This window comes from Schistocerca americana, chromosome 2 (genome assembly GCF_021461395.2).
Source record: "Schistocerca americana isolate TAMUIC-IGC-003095 chromosome 2, iqSchAmer2.1, whole genome shotgun sequence".
Classification (NCBI taxonomy): Eukaryota; Metazoa; Arthropoda; class Insecta; order Orthoptera; family Acrididae; genus Schistocerca; species Schistocerca americana.
In genome coordinates this window covers 838,917,331-838,939,500 of record NC_060120.1, presented here as the reverse complement: position 1 = coordinate 838,939,500, position 22,170 = coordinate 838,917,331, and the positions used below count along the sequence as shown (strand labels likewise).

The 22,170-nt window shown below is 39.7% G+C and overlaps 1 protein-coding gene across 5 annotated transcripts in view; it reads right to left on the bottom strand.

Moving 5' to 3' along the window:
- LOC124596105 (cell division cycle protein 20 homolog) overlaps positions 1-9,090 on the bottom strand; it is an 82,305-nt gene extending 73,215 nt beyond the window's left edge. The window contains exons 1-2 of one of the 5 annotated variants that reach the window (XM_047135116.1): positions 9,072-9,090; positions 7,682-7,810 (exon numbers count right to left, since the gene is read on the bottom strand). In XM_047135116.1, coding sequence (XP_046991072.1) covers positions 7,682-7,794 — 113 coding nt within the window. In that variant the 5' untranslated portion in view covers positions 7,795-7,810; positions 9,072-9,090. Of the gene's footprint in view, positions 1-7,681; positions 7,811-8,227; positions 8,370-8,396; positions 8,478-9,071 lie in introns of those variants that run through there. The other 4 variants (XM_047135112.1, XM_047135115.1, XM_047135113.1 and 1 more) reach the window with 4 other exon arrangements.
- Positions 9,091-22,170: the final 13,080 nt, after the last annotated feature.

The following is a 22,170-nucleotide window of genomic DNA, read 5'->3' as shown; positions in this document are numbered from 1 at the left end:
GGCATGCTTATTATCCCTCGGATCCCGGTGGATGTGCCGAACAAAATGGACACCTTGCCGCTTTAAACTGGCGCGCAGCTCATTGACAGACTGCAAAAGAAGGTCCCTGTGAAGTATGATACCCTGGACCATATTTAAGCTCTTATGGGGCGTGATGGAAAGAGGATGCTGTTTTGATCAAGACTGACCCCGACTACATTTTGGACACTAACTCCACCTCCCCAAATTTGTCATCCACAAAAAACTGAGGTTTCATTGACAAGAAACATTCCTCATCAACTCTTGTATGTACGAAGTACTGGGGTGAATAAGCTTCGCTGCCATCCTTAGCCTGGGATGCCTCCCATGGGGAACAATTTGGGGTTGTATTTCTTAGGACTGTAGTTAGACCTTGACTGCTTAAAGACTGCTGGTCTTTGACCACGAGCTAGAGATGATGTACTACGCTTCATGGTGTGTCATCCGTCCTACTGCCACCCACTCTGACTATGGGACCTCCCTATGGGTGCCACCCAGCCACAGCAAAGGACATATGGCAGAATGGCCATTGCTGGGAGTCCCGATGCCCCAGGGTGACTGGCATCTACTCCTTGGCATATGTGGGGAGTTAACAGTACAGGCATCAGCACAGTGATCCCTGTGTGGTCAGGGGGCTACAACCAAGAGGGTACATGGCGGCCCCACCACAATGGACTGGCTACCATGCTGGATATCAGGCACAAACGAGCTAAGAAGCCCATTATCATGGACAGCGCAGAAAGCAATACTGCAAAGAGAATGGAGGAAAACGTACCCATAAGTGTGACCTGGCTCAACAGCTGAAGAATGAGCAAAGTGCAGATCCACATCGATGAAGGATGCGAGGAGGTCTCAGTGCAAGATGGACACTATGCACCATGTAAGGCGCCCTTCCCCAAATGGCTTGCCTTTGGGAAAATTTTGAAAAATGGAGGTCAAACCCCACAGGGGATCATCACATAAAGGACGAAACATGAGACACTCCTTTTAGTCGCCTCTTATGACAGGCAGGAATACCTCTGGTCTACTCTAACCCCCGGACACACAGGGCGACACCCATGGTTTTGCTGCTATTTAACACTACCTTTCCCAATGTCCTTTAGACTCCAGGCCCACTACCTCATTCCTCAAACACCTTACTAACTTCAGCCTAATCCCACAGCAATTTCTCCTTAGAAGGCATGGTATATAAACAAATCCACAGCACAGACATGGGCACCCACATGGCATCCTCCTGTCCTAACCTTTCCATGGGCCATCCACAGGAGACCTTCCTAGAATCCCAAAACACCAAACCCCTAGTCTGATTCAGGTTCACTGATGATATGTTCATTATCTGGACACAGGGCCAAGACACCCTATCTTCGTTCCTTCCTTCACAACACCTTCTCTCCAATCTGCTTCACCTGGCCCCCCTCATCCCAGGGTGCCACCTTCCTAGATGTTGACTTCCTCCTCACTGTTGGCTACGTCCACACCTCTATCCACATTAAAACCATCAACAGTACCTGCATTTTGACAGCTGTCATCCTTGTCACCCCAAAAAATCCCTCCACTACAGCCTGGCCACCTGGGGTCGGAGTACCTGCAGTGACAAAAACACCCTTGCTCTCTATGCTGAGGTCTCACCAAGGCCTTCACATGACAAGAACTATCCTTAGACCTAGCCCACAATCAGATCTCCATGGCCATCCCCCCCCCCCTCCCCCCACTCACAATCCTTCCATCACCCCCTAGGACCAGCCACAAAGGAGTGTCCTCTTCATCATCCAGCATCATCCCAGACAAACAACTGAACCACATCCTTCGCCAGGGCTTTGATTACCTATTACCACGTCCTGAAATGAAATACATCCTACCTGAGATACTCCCCATCCCTCCTAAAGTGGTGTTCTGTCACCCACCCAACCTTCACAACACCATAGTCCATCACTATGGCACTTCCAATTTCAACCTCTTGCCACATCCCTCTTGCCATCACATCCCTGTGGAAGACCCTGGTGCAAAACCTGCCCAATCCACCCACCCAGCACTTCCTATCCAAGTCACGTCACAGGTTCATTCTAATCAATCAGGGGCCAGGCCACCTGTTTAGAAGCCATGTCATTCAGCAGCTCTTCTGCAATCACTGCACAGCTCTTTATATTGGTATGACTACCAACCAGCTGTCCACTAGGATGAACAGCCACTGCCGAACTGTGGCCCAGAGCAAAGTACACCACCCTGTGTCAATATGCAGCTGACTGTAACTCCTTATTTTAGTGGCTGCTTCACTATCCAAGCCATCTGGATCCTTCTCTCTACCACCAGCTTTTCTGAACTGCACAAATGGGAGTTGTAATTATGACACATTCTCCACTCCTGTAAATATCCCAGCCTCAACCTATGGTAACATACTGTCCCCAAACACTAACAGTTTCCGCCCCCTCTGACCTATCATCTCCTACACATTCTCATCTCTCAACCCATTTATTTGCTGCCCTCTGACAGTGCAGCCACCTGTCTTTCTCTGCTCCTCTTTTTTGCCCCCCCCCCCCCCCCACACACACACACACACACACACACACACACACACACACACACACACACACACACACACACACACACCCTGCACCCACCACTACCTCCTAACACTTCCATCAGACAGCATTCATCTCTCTCCCCACCTGTACCCTACTATCCCTTCCCCTTTCCCACCCTCTCCACATTGGTTCTTGCATCCCACTCGATTGTTGCATTCCAGCCCGAGAGGCTGAAATTGGCAGCCATGTGTGCATGAGGTGTGCTTGCCTGAATGTATGTGTCTCTCTTGCTGTGGCCAAAAGCTTTATGTAAGTGTGTTGATTGTGCCTGTCAAATTTAACACATCATCTTTACATTAAGTAGCAACCTGTCTTTTTCCCACATTGTTGTTATTCCTACCTAGAGTTTCCATTGTTTGACTTACAGATCTGAAATTTGTACCAATTTATTCAGCTTCTTATAAGGTTTAAAAATATATGCTACTTTACCGTATTTATAAGAAATGAATTTTCCAAAACCAGATCCTTTTTTTTAAATCCTCAGAACCTCACATTTGGAATTTCTTCTTTCCTTTGAAAAATATATATGTTACTTATATACTGTTTGTAGGTACATGTGCCGAATTTCAAGATTGTGTTCCCATGGGAATATGTTAAAATTTTATTTTACTGGCAAGCACAACATCCAGCACATAGTTGGTATGACTGCACACTTGTTAAGAAATTGTAATGACAACCTTAAATGGCAAAAAAAAAAAAAAAATTAATATAATGCTGCCAAATCAATGTTATTTTTCATTAGGTAACAATATATTGCATTATTAGAATTTAAAGTCTGTATTTGCCTGCCAGGTTGATTACGAAAATATATGAACATACAATTAGACACTACATGCTCGAGAAAGATGACAATTTACTTAACTGTACCTGCATTTTACAAATACATTCATATTAATTAAACACTTGTGTAGCTGTTATTATTTAATAGTGAGATTTTTAAATGCATTTCATCTCCAACAGGAAAAACATTATAATGATCCAGTTACAATCTTAGTAGACTACAATTACATACTGCAGTCTTCCTTTATAAGACACTACTTAGTCCTCCAAAACAACAGCAAGAGATTATTGGTATAAGAACACATTCTTTTGCAACAATCTGAGGCTTTTCGCATCTCTTCATCTGATAGTCTGTATGTTCTTCCGGTGGCAGTTGTACAATGTAATTTACAAAGTATGAATGTCCTTGTAAAGATCAATTCATCTGGTCTTCTTGAGTATGAAAAAGTAGTTGGCCCACACAGACACATAAATAAAAGGTTTACTTCTTTTTCCATTTCTTCACAGCACACAACCCATCCATCATACAGTATGTTGCCATTAGTCCAAGCAACAAATCCTGTAATCTGTTCACAAGGCATGTCATTTACATACGGAGCCACCTGAATTTTATGAACATCAAAGTCTTTAAAATCAGAAACAACTTTTGCATTAACCTTGTCTTTGTCCAAAGGAACGAATGAATGATATTTGAGTCCCTTGACTGCTACGGTGTCACAAAACCTTATTGCCAATATCCTTTCTGCTGCTGCATGCTCGTCATTCAACACAGAAGAAGGAAAAAAAAAAAGGTAGTGATGGGATGCTTGCATCATCCCACTCAAACAACTGGAAGATAGTCATTATATCATTACTGACAGGATTTTGCAGACTAGATTTGGCTGCAAGCCTTTTCATTGTGCCGCCAACACCATCGCACATCCCCTTTCCATATGAAGCAGTGTAAATATGTTATTTGCCTCAATTCCTTCAAAATCTTCAGCACGGTGACATATGTTAGTAAAGTTTTTTTATTCTTATATGCTGCTGAACCACCAATAAAGTTTTTTTTCCTAATTTAAGAAGAAAAATCAAGTTTTATGAACACAAAGGTTTTTTAATATGTGGAAGAACTGTTTGTGCCTTAAACTGTGGTATAAAAACAAAGCATTTGAGTACTTTCATTTTATTTTATAATAAATACATTTATGTGCCATGGCCATGGAATTGTTCCATTGGAATCCTTAAGCTTCATCTTCACACACAAAAGAATAATTTTCAACAAAATCACATACAGTAATAGTTCATCCTGCATTAGTGAAGTTTTCTGTCCAGAACGGGAAGAGAGAGAGGGGGGGGGGGGGAAGAGAGAAGGATTCCTGTTTTGCAACAGAGTTGTCATTTTACTTGTATTAGCTGTGTACGAAAACCTTTGTGAATTTCTCTGTTGATTTGTTTACACTCTAAAACGAGCAGTGATCAACAGTGATCTCCTTCTTGTAAGATATGTTTTCTATCATTTCCTCCTGAAGTGCACAAATTGAGGCATCTTCAAGGGCTTGCATCAGGGCAGTACTCAACTCATTTGTGAAGCACAGTGTATTTGAAGGGTTGCAATAATTTTGAACATCCAGTGTTTGTATGTGGGAACTGAGCTTTCATATTCTGATATAGTGACTTTGCTCAAGTTTGTGCCCGCTATCATTAGTTTCACATTTTGATGAGCTGTACAAATACAGTGTGTCCCACTTGCTCCAGCTGTAAAACAAGTTTTTGGCCTTAATTCAGCAAATTCTGAGATTCCAATTTGGACCTGTGGGTAATTTGATTTGAAAAGTTCATACACTTTTCTTACATTTCATAAAACTAATCTTTTTTTGAGCATGCATCGGCTTGCCATCACTGTCTTTTCCCATAAAAATTTAATCCTTTTTGCCAGGATTCTCCCTGCTAATATCATTACAATAAAATTCCTTCACTAACAGAAGAGTTTTGGCAGACAAATATTATCCAGGTTTAGGAACAGGAGTAGAGAATACGCCCTTCTCTTCCATCAATTTTTTTATCTTGCCATGTAGTTGCTTACTCCACACTTTTTCTGTACAAGTTGGGTAGTGAATTTTTATCCATAGTTTGTATCCTTAAGTAGTAAACAAGCATCAAAAGGATGAAAGGATAAAAAGAGATGTTAATGTAAAAGTGATTAGTTTAAGTTATAATAAAACCTTAATTATGAGAAGTAAAAAAGTACAACCCTTCTTTCAAAAAATACCATTTTACAAACTAGTAATGCAGTAGGCCTGAAATGATAAGTGTTGGAGTCCTAAGACTGTAGCAAAACTTATTGCATTCTGTGTAAAATGGCATTACCACTATTTGAGAATGGCTCCTATATGTGTGCCTCAGTCCTGCATCATATGTACTGCACTCCAGCAGCCTCGTCCCCTTTTCCCCTACAGTACATTTTTGCTAAATTTGTTTCCATAACTCAACATTACTGAAGTGCATTATCCAGTGCAAAAGTTGTGATGTAGCTTGCAAAGCAAATTCCAGTAAAATAATATTTTAATGTGTCACATATTAACAATGGTGTAAAGTTAACATTTTTTTTAAAAAAAAGATCTGAACCTAAAAGTTTAAGGATTAAAAAAAATATGGTTTTGGAAAATTAATTTTTTATGAATATAACAATGTGGCATACATTTTTAAACCTTATAAGATACTAAATATATTGGTACAAATTTCAGGTCTAAGTCAAATACTTCCCGAGCTACAGCCATTTTAACATTTCAAAATGTGGCAAAAATCACACAATTTCAGGAACTTTAAAAATTAATAACCCAAAAACAAAATGCCAGAAAAATCTTTAATTTTGGATTTAATAAAAAAAAAAAAAAAAAAAATTACAAAATTCTAAACCATTAAAGGTTCCCCCCCCCCCCCCCCTCACATGGAATGGCCCTGTCCCTAAGTGTGCAGAACTGCATATTTTGCATCTTTTTTCAAATCAAGGACAAGATTGTTCCCAGAGAACCAGTCAATGAAACTTAAGAACCATGTTTAGCATTTCTTCTGGTTCTGTATGTACGATTGGTTTGATTAGAATGCTATTGTCATCTGCAAAAATGACTAATTCCTCTTGTTGTACGTTGGATGGAAGAGCGTTTACATATGTGAGAAACAATAGTGGACCTAAGACAGCCTTAGGGTAACCCGTACCTGACTCCTGTCAGAACTATGCCTTTGACTACATTGGTCGGATTACCAAGTCTGACTTTCTGCGTTCTTTTGGCTATATATGACATTATCCATCGGTTGGCTATACCATCAAACCCATAAAAAACTAATTTATCTAGGAGAATAAGTACTGTGATTCACACAGTCCAAAGCCTTATTTAATGCTTGTAAAATATGGTGAATGAACATGTAAATGGCATTCTTGGTAGAGCAACCCTTCTGAAACCCTAACCCAAAGTTTCAAAGAGTTGTTTTTGTTAAGATTTACAAATAATAGGAAAAAGACAGGAATTCAATCACTAAGCAACAATGATATAATGATTGTGTGAAGCAAACTCAGTACTGCATGTTAACAAGATCATGTGAAGACAGTCAACAAAGATCCACACAGCTGTTACTGCTAGAGCCATACTGCACCCAGATGCATTGGTGAACCACCAACTTCAGCCCTTTCCCACATCTGCTTTGTTATTCTGATCCATGAACCTGTTGCGAATTAGGCTCTTCTGAGTCTATTTTCACTTCTGGACTCTGAGAGCATGTCCAAATGCAAGAATTTGTGGTGGGATAGAGGAGATTGACGGTGGAATGCTATTACGTTCATTTTATGTCCTACCAACAACCAAAATAAATGCAATACTTTGCATTCACTTCTATATTCATGCAACACATAAGCAATTCCATTCTATTTGGGGGGGGGGGGTCTAATACTTATTTGATTCCCTGCCCTCCCCCTGATTTTTCAATACGGCATGGGTGCAAACATTATGCTTCGCTACCAGTCAATGTTACCACAACCAGATTTCCTGCTTCCATACTCACCGGCTGTACCATCTCACAACCAAACTGTCTCCTTGCAACCTAACCTAGATATGCACTACAGATCAGTCTGTCACCACAACCAAGACTTCAGGGTGAGATTCAATACTCTACTTTCGTTCACTATGTGTAATCACATGTCCGATTTAAAGCATTTTTTTTATATAATACCATTACACACTCAACAGTGTCGACATATCAAATGTCAACTGGTCATTCTATACTTATGTGTTATAAAATATCAAACATTTTTGGAATCAGCGTACCTGTTGCTAGTGTCCAGGGTTTTCTTTTGCCACCTAGGTACAGGACCCTTTGTGATAGGATCATCCATTCTCACACAACTGTTAATTTCATTGAAGAAAGAGAACTGCGACATGACGCCGATTTCCAAGCTGTAAAATGTCAAAACGTACAACACTAAAACTGGATTCCGCTTGAACCACGGAAAGGTTTAATTTTTTGATTAAAAGCAGATGTAGTAAAACTATGTGGAAACTGTTTGTAAAGTGGTAAATTAAATGAATATTTGCTGGTAACGAAACATCGTTTCCCTTTTAAGCACGACTGTTTACGATTAAATCATGATTGCTTTCCGATCTCCTTATCCTGAAACCCGCGCGCGCTGTTTCCCAGATTTCACAAGAGCCTTTCTTTTAATACAAGGGGTTGCAAAACAGGTGCTCGCCTCACAGTATTATTTCAGTTAATGCGTTGTCTACAAAAAACATTTGTCATGACTCTTCTACTTTTACATTTTATCTTAATTGACGAATCTTAACTTTAACTATGAAAAAATAATTCAAATTTACACTTTTTTTTAATTTATTACTTCCTTCGACGTAACGCGACTAAGGTATGGTTGACAATATTAAAAATGTCACGAAACACATGCACACAATTTGTTTCGCACACAGAAGAGCCAAATATGGTACCATATACTCCTCACACATTCAACTCTCTATTATTTTTTTCACTCACGATATGCGTTCAACGAGTACTTGACAGGGAATTAAATACCCACTGCGTCTTCACCATTCAAATTTGAGCGACGACACAACGGCGTCGCGTAGCCAACATAACAAAATCACAGAACTTTCTCGTTTCACATCGCATAGAATTTTCCCGCATCAAATGTACCTTTATCAAATCACAAAAGGAGGAAATCTTCATCTTTAAAACTAATCTGCTTCATTTTTTCAGCTGATTTTGCATTACGTCAATCTATTGGCTATAAACAGCTTTTGGTTTGAAAGAAATGTACCATACGGCAATTAATCCATTATATTTGATAGTGTATAAAAATAAATTATTTTTTATGATAACAACTGAGTTTATGCATGTAGCCATGTACTGTGACAAGCGGCTGCTACGTACTGTACGAGTGTACGTGGTCTCCAGTTTATAATGTAGACTTATTCCTACTTCATTTCCTTCAGATAAGGGCATTGATCACTAAACTATTTTAATAAATTACTTTCGGTTATGTGGTTTGAGCTGACTGCAATTTAATTATAAAGAATTACTTCAGGCGCGTTTCATTTTTATTTCTAAAGCCTCTACCGTGGTTATTCTGCTAATTGGATACTTACATGTTTGTAAATTTTGGGTTAAAAACACCGTTTTGTTTAGAAAGTTGATATGCAAGTTACTTACAGTGTTTCTTTACAAATTCTGCTCCTTCCCTTCTTGTTAGCAGCGACTGACGTCGAAAGACTTCGATTCACCTTTGCACTTAGCAGTTTTTGCCAGGAGCAGAATATGTAAAGAAACACCGTAAGTAACTTGCACAGCAACTTAATAAGCAAACCGTTGTTTTTAACGCAAAACAACCAAAATGTACAAACGTATGATCCAGTTTGCTTAATAGCCACTAAAGATGCTTTATAAATAAAAGCAAAATGCATCTAGTGTAATTTTTTAATTAAATTGCAATCAGCTGAAGATGGATAGTCAATAGTAATAGATTTTAACAGCTGCTGTGAAAGATGGACACGCAAACAAACGCATTTTAATAAGGTACATTCCGCAACAATACGCCTTTTTGTGTCGCTATTGAAAAGGCATTTGACTTGATCAGCTGTGGGCTGTATTATACTATCAAAATTCTTTGACAATGTTGCTTTATCCAATATATTTGACTGATAATAGGGAGCTTTCTTAGATGCCGTTTTTTCTTCCAATTTATTTGGTCAAATCTAGCGCTTTGCATTGATCAAAGAAAGCGTTAGTCTTCTGTATAGTGCAATGACAAATATAGCCGCTTGGAGAGCTAGCACCGCTGCAGATGTTTGACGTCCGTAATGTTTGTAAACATTTCTGCTAAGTTCATTTGTTATGTTCCTTCAACTGCTAAATTTGACATTAATGTACAAAATAGATGAGGCATTCTATAATTTGCAACATCCGGAGTAAAAAGAAAAATAAGCTGAGAAGAATCGAGAGCTTTGAAGAAATTGTGGAGGCCGTTAGCCTTGAAGCACAGCATGGACGTACCAAAGATGACATCTAAAAGAAAATCAATAGCCTACCCACACTACTAGATTAGATTAGATTTACTTTCATTCCAATTGATCCGTAGTGAGGAGGTCCTCCAGGATGTGGAACATGTCAGAAAAACAACAATACATGACAAATATTTACAACTAAAACAAGTAAGCTAATGTACCATTCCACAGGTCCCAAGTGGAATGACCGTCATTTTTTAATGAACACTAAGAGTCATTTTACAAATACTAATGCACTGAATTTAAAATAAAAATTACTACTACAGCTACTACTACTCGGCTCTACAGCCCTTGGAGGGCCATGGCCTGCATCACAATATCCTGCCAGTCTATCTGGTCCATGGCTTTCCGTCTCCGTCCTCTGACACCCAGCGTTTTCATGTCTTCTTCAATTCCCGCCACTCATCTCTTTCTGGAATGTCCCTTCCGTGTCTACCTCCAGCCTTGCCATCAAAAATCTTCTTAAGTGTTCTGTTTTCCTCCGTTCTGACCACGTGTCCTGCCCATCGCAGTCTTCTTATTTTAATGATAGTGACAACGTCAGGCTGTTCAAAAAGTTGTTCTAATTCTGCATTTGTACGGATGTGCCAGCCTTCTTGATTGTATATTGGGCCATATATTTTACACAGAACCGTTCTCTCCCAAATGCTAAGGATCCTTTCCTCATTTGCAGTCTTGGTCCATGTCTCGGCACCACACATAACAACTGGTTTTATAACTGTTTTGTAAATAAGGATTTTAGATTTTCATGATAGAAGTGAGCTTCTAAGCATGGGTTGTGTGGCAGAGTAGCATCTGTTGCCTGCTGCCATTCTAGCTTTCACCTCGCTGCTGATGTCATTTGTGTCTGTGATAGTCGATCCAAGGTACTTCTTGTTGGCTATCCTGAGATTTGGTAGGTTTTGTTGGTTTATCATTGCTGTATATTTGGTCTTTTCAACAGTGACTACCAGGCCAAGTTCCGTTGCACCTCTCTCCAGTTGTTGATAGGCATCAGCCAGCACAGTGGTGTTTCATGTGAGTAATTCCGCGTCATCTGCATAAGCCAGTTACTGCAGTGACTGATTAAAAATGGTTCCTCCTCTATTTATCTCTATCTGACTTATGACTTTTTCTAGGCAGAGGTTGAATAGCAGTGAGGAGATATTGTCACCCTGTCTCAGTCCCTGTTTCACTTCCACTTTTCTGGAGATACTTTACAGTTGGTTTCACTGAGGGTCATCATGGTAAGTTTAACAAACTTCTTAAATATTCCTGCCTCTTCCATCACATTCCGCAATGTCACTCTTGATATGCTATCATAGGCTTGTTTGAAATCGATATAAAGCTGATGTATGTTTAGCTATCTGATGTTCATAACATTTTTCAAGTAGTATGCATAATGTGAATATGTGGTCAGTTGTTGACCTGTTTCTTCTAAAGCCACTCTGATAGTCTCCAATTCTCTCTTCCACATAAGAAGTAAGCCTTCTAGTTAGGATCTCGGAGAACACTTTATATGTAGTATTTAGCAGGGATATTCCTCGGTATTTCTGGCAGTTTAATTTATCTCCTTTTTTATGTATGGGGCACATAATAGCCATTTTCCACGCCATTGGTATGCTCTCCTCCTAGCAGATGTTCAGTATTACTTTATGTATTACTTTCCACAATGCTTCCCCACCATATTTGAGTAGTTCAGCCTGAATCTGATCTTTTGCAGGTGCCCTATTATTTTTTAAGGTCTTAATGGCTTGAAACTTCCTGGCAGATTAAAACTGTGTGCCCGACCGAGGCTCGAACTCGGGCACACAGTTTTATTCTGCCAGGAAGTTTCATATCAGTGAAAACTCTGCTGCAGAGTGAAAATCTCATTCTTAATGGCTTGTATCACTTCCCCCAGTGTGAATTCTGCTGTTAAGACCTCTGGTCCATAATAAGTTATTTCCACCAGTTCTTCTTGTTCTAATCCTTCTAATTCTGGGTTCAGTAACTCTTGGAAGTATTCTGCCCATGTGTCGAGTATTTTATTACTCTCCCCTATCAAATCCCCTTCTTTATTTCTACATATATTTGTTCTGGCTTGAAACCCAGCCTTTTCTTATTTAATCTTTTGGTACATTTCATGTACTTGCTTCTCTTCTCCTAGCTGTTTAATTTCTTACATTTCTTTTCTTTTCTGGTGCGTTTTTCTCCTTTCTGCAAACCCTCTTAGCTACACGGCACTTCTCATTATATTCATTCAGATTTGCTGTAGTTCTTCTGTGGAATAATTTCATTCGTGCTATGTTATGGTCTTCAGTTCTTCTCATACATTCTTCATCAAACCAATCTGCCTTCCTTTGAGCCCATACATGTCCCAAAACCTCCCCAGTTGCCTTGAGGATTGCAGTCTTACATTGTTTCCACATTATTTCTATATGTTAATTTGATGTGTCGATATCATTCTTAATCCCCTCTTCTATTTTTGCCTGATATGCTCTCTTTATTTCTACTGTCTGTAGTTTCTTAATGTCATAACTTTTCTGTTTGTGGCCTTTTTGTTTACTCATGGAGGCTGTCTCTTCCTATAGTTGGCTGACAAGTCTCTTCTTTCCCTATTTTTGCATTCAAGTCTCCTATTAAGATCTTAACATCATGTTTAGGAGCCTGATCATACAACTGCTCTACTTTGTTATAAAACTCATCCTTCTGTTGTTCATCTGCGATTTCTGTGGGTGCATATACATTTATAATAATTATGTTGAAAAACTTTCCCCTTAATCTTAATATGGACATCCGCTCATTGACTGGTTCGAAGCACATTACAGCATGTTTCACTTCTTTAGCGACCACAAAACCTGTACCAAAGGTATTCCTCCTCCCACCACTATAGAATATTGTGAAATTTAATTTCCTGGTACCCTCCATATCTGGAGGTCGTTCCCCTGTACGCCACTTTTTGAGGTGCCTGATGGGGGACCAGCAACCCCACACAGGAATAGCCTCTGCATAAGTCATGCTAATGAGAAGGCAAAATTGCCTAAAAGTCAAAAGTGGAGCCAGAATACAAGTTGTGGGATTACAGAAGTGTCTGATTACACCTGTCTGCTTTGACCCATGACACCATCAATATGGCAGAAATGACTATTCTAAGTGTCTCCAATATGGCAGGTTTCTATGACTGTGGACACACCTCACTGGCAAGTGAACCTATGTTTTTCTCCTGATGGTTAGCATGTTATGCAATGTGCAAGCAGCTAGTGTTTCTATAGCAAACTTTTTTGGAGGTAGATTTATGGATGTAAGGAAACCCCTGAAGTGACTGACAAGAATACCAAAGCTGCTTTCCGCTACTATTCTTCCTCATGACAATGTGTAATTAAAGCCTTTTCTTTCTTATCAATTCCCTTCAAGGAAAACAGCTCCATAATGTTATGCTCAGGGGAAAATCGTCTGCCCCCCCCCCCTTCCCCACCAGCACTGGTCGCTATATTTCTGTTCTCAAGTTTTTCTTAGTTTTCTGCCTTTAGGATCATTCAGAATAGATGTGCTGATAAGGCATTCCTGGAGCTTGAAATAGAGGCTCAAGAGGCACAAGAGGAGGGTGTCATTACCCACAGAGAGCCACAGCCTCAGCTTGACAGCTTAAAGAGTAACCTCAAAGAAAGCAGAGGGGAAAATCATCCGATGTGCCAATGGAAGCTACTGGAATGCTGGGGCTGTTGGCTAAACTAAGTAGGCCCATGCTCAGCCTCATCACAGACACAGCCGTCCACCTCTGCCCCTGGATTCATCCAAGCTGTCCTTCAACAGGTGGACATAGAGGTGGAGATCACAACATAGAATAAAGTTTTTTGTAGCTCTCAATTTTTATTAGTCTATTTTTGTACTCAGGATGCTGCAGGTTATAAAGTGCTTCATCCATGTCATACATTTCTATCAGTTTTGAACTTGATGGAATGCAATGCATAACTTTTCAATTAATAAAAAATTAGAATAGTTCTTAATAACAATATAGTGTACCAAACATTTATTTACTTTCAGATTTTCCTCCTTCAGTACTTTATAAATAACTTCACATATCTCTGGTATTATTTTCATCAATGTACACTCTGGTATTTTAGTGATTTCCTGTAAACTAGAGTATCTTGTTACTGTTGCAAGAATTCATAGCATTATGGTAAGCCTGTCATTTGAGGATACAGCACTTCTGAGATGAGTGTTCTGCTTTATAATACAAAGTTCCATTTCCCTGTGCATGTATTGAAGTGTGCACTCATCCAGTTGCAAGTAATTTCTCTTTATGTCCTGTATTTACAACTTGTGTAACAAATTTTGTTGGATGCTTTTATTATCTCACTTTGTAACCCATGGCTTCACCCAAGCATGTTTCCTTCCTTTCCACTACTCTTCCAAATGCACACACAATGTAATTGTATACACAACTGCAGATTATAGTAACAAGTCATCGTCCATCATTCCGAAGAAACTTTGATGAAATATTGGGTGATTATGTAATACCACTTTCTGTGTCACATTCAAAGATTTTTGTCAAAGGAACATGACCAATATTTGATCAAATTTCTTTGTAAAAGAAATTTGATAGTGTAATACTGGTCATGCAGCAGTCATACAAGTCACTTGTACGATTGCAAGGTAAATGCTGGAATAGCTATTCAGAGAATATGCTAACTGCAGTGTAATTTGGTAGATGTCTAGCTGACCACAGGTAGAGCATATATCCAAGTGCTGCACATGTAATCTACAGCTTTTACAAATATCAGAGAATGTGCCAAAGGGTTTTCCCATATAAAGTTTTAAAGCATGTGATCTCATCTCACTTAACATGTTCTCAGTTAATCTTGGGAAAAACAGGTATGAAAACAAACAGGAGATTGGAGATTAAAATTAAATTATCTTTTTTTCAAATGTCAGCTGCTGCATAATCTTTTCCAATCTAAAATTAGATCCAATAAATGGAGAAGATATTTCAGTTGTTAACAGTTGGTCCACTCCTTATCAGACGCTGTTTGTGTATTTTCCAGTAATTCCCAATTCCCCAAGCCACATCACAAGAGATGTGTGATGGGGCTGCCACCTGTAGGTATTGTTACCTGACTGATTGTCTGTTGGGACTGTGACCCTTTTAGGGAAGCCTGACTTCACTAGCCTAGAGCCCTCCCTGTCCTACATTGTAGGACACACCTCTGTAGGGACCACTCTGGTATCAGAAGGTCCATAAAGTACCTGCATGAAATTCTGTGAAGTGATACTAACTCCTGTAAAAAAAAAATAATCAGACAGCAGTGATGAAGTTCACGAACAGAACAAAAGGTTGCACAAGAAGAGAAATGATTAGAAATGATGGTATTAGAACAGAATTTAAATTTTTTAATAAATATGAAGAATTTCAAAAGTATCATGAAAATAATTGATGATAGAATTCCCAAGAAGATGCTGAACTACAAGCTGAATGGGGAAAACAGTATAGAATACTCTGGGAAAGGGGGAAATGATTATGTTTGTGAGTTCAGAATGGACAATAACCTAATCCTAGAAAGAAAGATGACAGCAACAATATATAGCCCAGAGGGAAAAAGTTTGCATTTTAGCCAGATTATGCATATGAAGAGTGATGAAGGCCTGATATCTTCCATTGTATCAAAGTAGGATGGCAAGTGTTTTGGAAATAATCAGTACTTTTTAGAGCATAGATCTAAGTGTGTCTAAATCAAGTATTTTACAACCAGTGCATTCCACCAAAGCTTACCTAGGGTTCTGAAACCCAGGCATGATCAATCATTTTTCCAACAAAGCTAGAATGCTCAGGTCAAGATCTGAATAGGGACATTCCCTTTATATGTATTCGGAAATGACAGGTAACAGGTCAAATACCCTATAAATATCTGTTCAGTTTATCAGGTTATTCATCCATCCATCCATCCATCCATCCATCCATCTATCTATCCACCCACCCACCCACCCACAGACTATTCATTACAACAGCATCAAACATATCAGATACATTACAGAAATAATATATACATCTATAAAAAAAAACTAACAAATTAGGACAGAATCAGGACCATGGCCTAATCAAAGGAACCATCCCATCAATCACCTTAGCAAATTGGGCAAATCATGGAAAATCCAAGTTAGTATGGCTGAACAGGGAATAAAACCCGCTCCTCCTGAATGCGAGCCCAGTGCTTTAAGACTGGCATAGCAACCTCACTTGGTACTTGAATTGAAGGGGAATCACAGATAGATAGACTACATTTTGAATGCAGCTTACACACGAAGTAAATCAATGATATCAGTACACTAAACTCTCACTAATCTGAGCCTCAGTAGTTCAGTCTTTCAGTAATCTGGCCCACATCCAGCGTCTAGTCACTCAAGCATAAACGACGCATACCAATAATGCATTCTCATATGATAGTTACAGTGTTAAACAATGCCACACATGTTTGAAATTGTGGCTTACTTTATGGATCAGTGTCATGGCTCCTAAAAGGACCTCAAATGGAAACTCAAAATTAGAGATAAGTACAACTGCTATTCTTTGCAGAAAGCTGTTGCTGCTGAGTATGAAAGATGGCAGTGCCTTCTGGGCAGGCTGCTGCCATAATACCCATCAGGCACTTCACCTTTAATTTTGTTTCAGTGATTATCATACAGTTTCATGTGTCTTGAGCGTATCTAAATTTTCCCTGATTGATATTAATCTGATGGACTATTATGGTTAGGGTAAACCACTGATTGATCTCACAGTACTTGCATGACTTGAGTGGCAGTAGTAGAATTAAACTCTGCTATAGAGACAGATTTTTGGATGCTGAAGGTGATCATTGCATTAGTGGCAGCTTTGTAACTTTCCCCGAGCAGCAAAAGAGTTCGCGGATTCCATTCTAGTCACTGAAACTGGCTGTGGGGCCTGCAGGGCAGTGGTTTATGGGCTGCATTTCTGGCGGATGGCGTTGTTCTGTTAGCAGCCAAGTAAGAGGATGGGAACACCATGGCTGAATGCGAAATGACACTTCTTTAGAAATTTTCAGTGTTGGGCATCCTGGCGCCAGCCTAACCACTCTATTAGTGAAAGGGCATGGTGTGGGATCCTAGTCTCCTTATCCCGTGTGTGGATCCAGGTTAAGCAGCATTGGGCTGGCACCCACCTAATGTATTTAGCACAAGAACAGCATACCCTGTGAGATGGGACGATGAATTTCTCCAGATGTCATGTTTCTTAGATGCTGCTGCACCTCACCAAAATGATGCCCACTAAATCGTTTTATGGATGAGATGGAGCTTGTTTTCACTAGGAAGCTTCCATCATCTTGTGAAATGCACTGGGGGTTTGGCTGCAGGACCTCCAGGTATTGTGTGCTGTTTTTTCAGAGAACATAATGTGTATTGCGCTGCAGTGATTGGTTGAGGAAAATCGGGTCTCCCTGCTAGAAAACATGATTGGCACGGTAACCACTGCTGGGCCATGATAGGTTTATTCAAGAACATTGGGGGGGGGGGGGGGGGGGGGGGAACAGCTGGTTTTTTGGAAGGTTTTGAGCACCAGGAGAGAAAGGACTTGCTTCTCGACCATTGCGGAGTACAGTCACTAGAGCTCTTCCATTTCTACGGAGAGAGGAGTTAGTTGTAAAGACGTCCAAACACCCAGGCGAAACTTTATATATTCGCAGACGTGAGACAATCACTGGCGGATGTGGGGTCTTCTCCCGCTGTACAACGCTTCGGCAGTGCCTGCACACTGACAGCGGCATCTCATCTTTCACTGGCTATATTGGTAACTTTGTGCAGCTTCGGCAAATGCAGAAGCCTATCAATCGTTTTCATGGCCGTCTTTTTTCATAGCTGACTTGTACTTGCATCAGTCACTCCCGGTGTCCACTGCATGCTTAATTTTATTTTGATGCCAGGGACCAATCAGTGGAAAGGTACAACAGAGTAGCCAGTCTCATTTACACGTAAATTCCAGTTAGGTTCCCCAAGTCTATTGCCAACCAACCTGAGTTCATGTTAATGAACTGTTATACAGTTCAAGTTTCTGTTTATATGTTTGTTTTCTCTTGACCTTGATATCAGTTAATAAATTTCTTTTCATACCTTGTTATTAATTTTTCAATTACATCTTTCCAGACTGAATATGATTTATTTTCTTCACATTAAGGGTGAGCCTGTTGACTGAACCATGAATCCAATGACTGATCAGCAGCTGTAGACATAGTATCCTTTATATTGCTCACTATTGCAGTAATGTCATCCGCAAACAGCATGCTATGGGCTGCAGTTTCTGAGGTGTGTATGTCATTTATACAAATAAGGAACAGGAGGAGGCCTAACACACTACCCTCGGATACACCTATTTTGACTTTCCTTGCATCGGATACTTCGATTTACAATTAGAATGAGCTGATATGAGCTCCACAACCTGTGATCTATTTTCACTGAAACCACTTGTTTTCTATTCCTTTTATACCCGTTGCTTCCACTTTACACAAAAATCTTCATTACTAATAGTATCAAAATCTTTACAGAGCTCTAAATAAACTCCTACAACACTATTGTTTTATCTGCTTTTCTAACTGTTCCATCTGTGTAATCCATTATTGCTGTATATGTATTTCCTTAGCTGTTTGAAAGCCATGCTGATTATTATCCAGTAGACTGGGATCATTAAAGTACTTGGTAATTTGTTGTATCATTAATCTCTCAATTACTTGAGATCTTTTGTTTTGCTTGTGTGTTCCATCTGCAGTGCCTGCAAATCCTACACCCTCATGCCTCAGGGTAACATAGTTGCCTAACAACCTCTATGACATAGAGGTCAACAACCTGACGTGCCATTGGATTTGTCAGTGTGTATTTGTGCCTGATATTGGATGGAACAGCATAAATGTTTATTTACAAGATATTGAAAGCAAGAAGGGACATTTCTGACATCTTCTGCTGTTTTACTATCATAAGGGGAAAACTGCCTCACAATACCGGCAGAAGATTTGTAATGTATATGGGGATGATGTGGTAATGGCTCAAGCATATGGAAGTGCTGTAGTCGATTTCAAGGTGGGGATTTCACACTAAAAGACAAACCTTGATCAGCCCAGCCAGTGGCTATGGATGTGGAATGGCTTAATGACAAGCTAGTAAACAACTGATAAATGACAATGTGGGTGTTGGCATTGGAGCTCAGTGTCCCTCGTGCTACTGTAACCAGGAACATGAAGAGGCTGGGTTACAGAAATATTCATGATGTATGGGTTCCTTATTAACTGAGTGAAGGAAATTTGATTCACCATGTGTCCATCTGTGATTCATTATTGAGATGTAAAATGCTCCTTTTCTGGAACAGCTGATTACTGGATATGAGAAGTGTATCATGTACAACAATGCCTGCAAGAATAAATCATGGCGCAAACAGGGCAGCCACCACCGTTGGTTCCTAAACCAGAACTGCATCTGAGAAAGGTTCTGCTATTTATCTGAAGGGACTGCAAAGCTGTTCTGTGTTATGAACTTCTTCTGGGTGAGACTATCACTTCTGAGATGTACTGTTCGCATTGGATCATCTCAAGTCAGCCATTGACGAGAAATGATAGGATTTGGGACATAATGTCATCTTTCACCATGCCACTACCAGACCATATACCTCTATGGTGACCCATCAAAAGCTGCATTTATTTGAGTGGGATGTATTATCCCAACCACTGTATTTGCCAGACATTGCCCTTCTGGATTTCATCTGTTCCATTCCCAGCAGAATTTCCTGAATGGCAAATTCCTCACCTCCTTGGAGGACTGCGAACTGAACCTCAAAGAGTTCATCAACCTGAAAAACCCCACATTTTTAATGAATGGTATTTATAAGCTTCCAGAAAAATTGTAATATATTGTTGACAATAATGGTGTACACTGCAGGAAATAAATAGTTTGTTTACAAAAGCAATCCACCTTATTTAGTTATATTGTGCATGACTTTGTTCGAATTGTGTAAGCAGACAGGCAGCAACCACTCTCTTGTAGCTGTGCTGCAGGCAGGTATGTTCCCAGGCATTTCACTGTAATGAAAAGTGAGTGAACTTGTGAGACAACCCAGTACTATCAAACATTCATATTCTGTGTAGTAGAAGGAGTTATCAAGCAGATGTGGTTTGCTGTGTGTTTGAAGTTAATTTTGTTACCCATTACATTATTTGTATCACTGGGAAAGAGGTCAGAGATTTTTGTGGCTGAATATCTCACTCCTTCCGATGCTGCATTGTGTCTGAGTGATGGATAATGTAGATCATTTCTGTTTCTAGTACCACATTTGGGAATGTTGTGGTTGTTTTCAAACTATGATTGGTTGTTGGCAGTAAACTTCATGAGGCAGTAAATGTACAGTAAGATTGCTGTCAGTATGTGCAACTATTTAAAGATCTGCCTTCAAGAGGTTCTAGAGTGGACACCACATATGACACACTTCTGTCCAAAACACACCTTTTACTCCATATCAGGTTACCCTAGAATATCATGCCATCAGGCAAAAGTGAATGGAAATAGGAAAAGTAAGTAATCTTTTTCACATTTTCATCTCCAAAATCTGATATTATCCCTAGCATGAAAGTGGCATTGCTTAGGCATTTAGGAAGATCTGTTACATTTGACTTCTGGTTCAGGTTCTTATCAGTATTAACATCTAAGAATTTAGAGTATTCCATTTATTTATTAAGTTACTGTCAGGCCTTGTGGTCTAGTAGTAAAGTGCATGCCTGGAAACCAAAACACTAGGGGATCAAATCCCAGCTGGACCATGTTTTTTTCAGTCTGCATTTTAACCTAGCATTCACTTCTCAGTGATGTGGAAATTCACCAGAAGTGACGCATCTCATGTCCTGTGTTAAACTGTTAAGTCCCCTTTCAGTTGGATAACTGGGATGGGTCAGGGACAAACAAGTCACTGAAGTAGTGTCCAATTGAAAGACTTGCACCTGATCATTGGGCCCAGGTGTAGAACTAGAGGGAATGCAATTGCACCCCCCCCCCCCCCCCACACACACACACACACAGACACAGTTCACAACATTTTTTAGTTTCAAAATTTTCAAAAGCTAATAGACGCATCTCCACTTGTGATAAGGATAGAAGCAAAATTAGTGAATTAAAATTTGTGCCACAGCTAGAACTTGAATCCAGGTCTCCTGCTTACTGGGCAGGTGTGCTAACCATTACACATAGGTTAACAAATCTGCCTAGTAAGTGGGAGACCTGGATTCAAGTCCTGGCTGTGGCACACATTTTAATTAATTACTTCAGCTTCTATCCTTATCAAAGATAAAGTTGAGACACATATGTCACCAGGAAAATTTTATTCCATTGGATCAACACATCTGCCTGTTTACAAGAATCATCATTAACTCATCACTGTCTAAGTAAATTAACTATATTGTTTAATTAAATGTGTTTCATTTAAAATTATTGATATAAAAAATGCCAGACAGCATGGTAGAATGATTGAAAAATAAATCTTGAAGCCTTGCCTTTCTCGTAACAAAGTAACAATGGTCTTTAAATATGTCTGCTTGTGTCTGTATGTGTGGATGGATATGTGCGTGTGTGCGAGTGTATACCTGTCCTTTTTTCCCCCTAAGGTAAGTCTTTCCGCTCCCGGGATTGGAATGACTCCTTACCCTCTCCCTTAAAACCCACTTCCTTTCGTCTTCCCCTCTCCTTCCCTCTTTCCTGATGAGGCAACAGTTTGTTGCGAAAGCTTGAATTTTGTGTGTATGTTTGTGTTTGTTTGTGTGTCTATCGACCTGCCAGCGCTTTTGTTCGGTAAGTCACCTCATCTTTGTTTTTATATATAATTTTTCCCACGTGGAATGTTTCCTTCCATTATATTAACAATGGAAAAGATATACATGCAAGAAAAACTGTTCTAGCTACTGTGTTACAGGGAAATTGTGGCCCACTGGGAATTGCACAATGTGCGAAGTCATTTTGTTACTGTCTCAATCAATAATAAGAGCTTTCTTACTGACTAGCAGCAGGCATGTGACTGTTCCATTTCATACATCTATGTCTGCCACATGTCGAAATAATGATTCTCTCATAGCTGAGAGATGCTGATACACCTAAATCAACAGCTGTAGAGAAATAAAATAAAGCAACATGTAAAATCTCAGGAAATTTCTAACAATGTTGACTGCGAAGAAGAAATTGTGTAACTCAAAGGCATGTTAAACAAGTTATTCCATGTAGTCAGCCTAAAAAAATACATCAGGTAACACAGC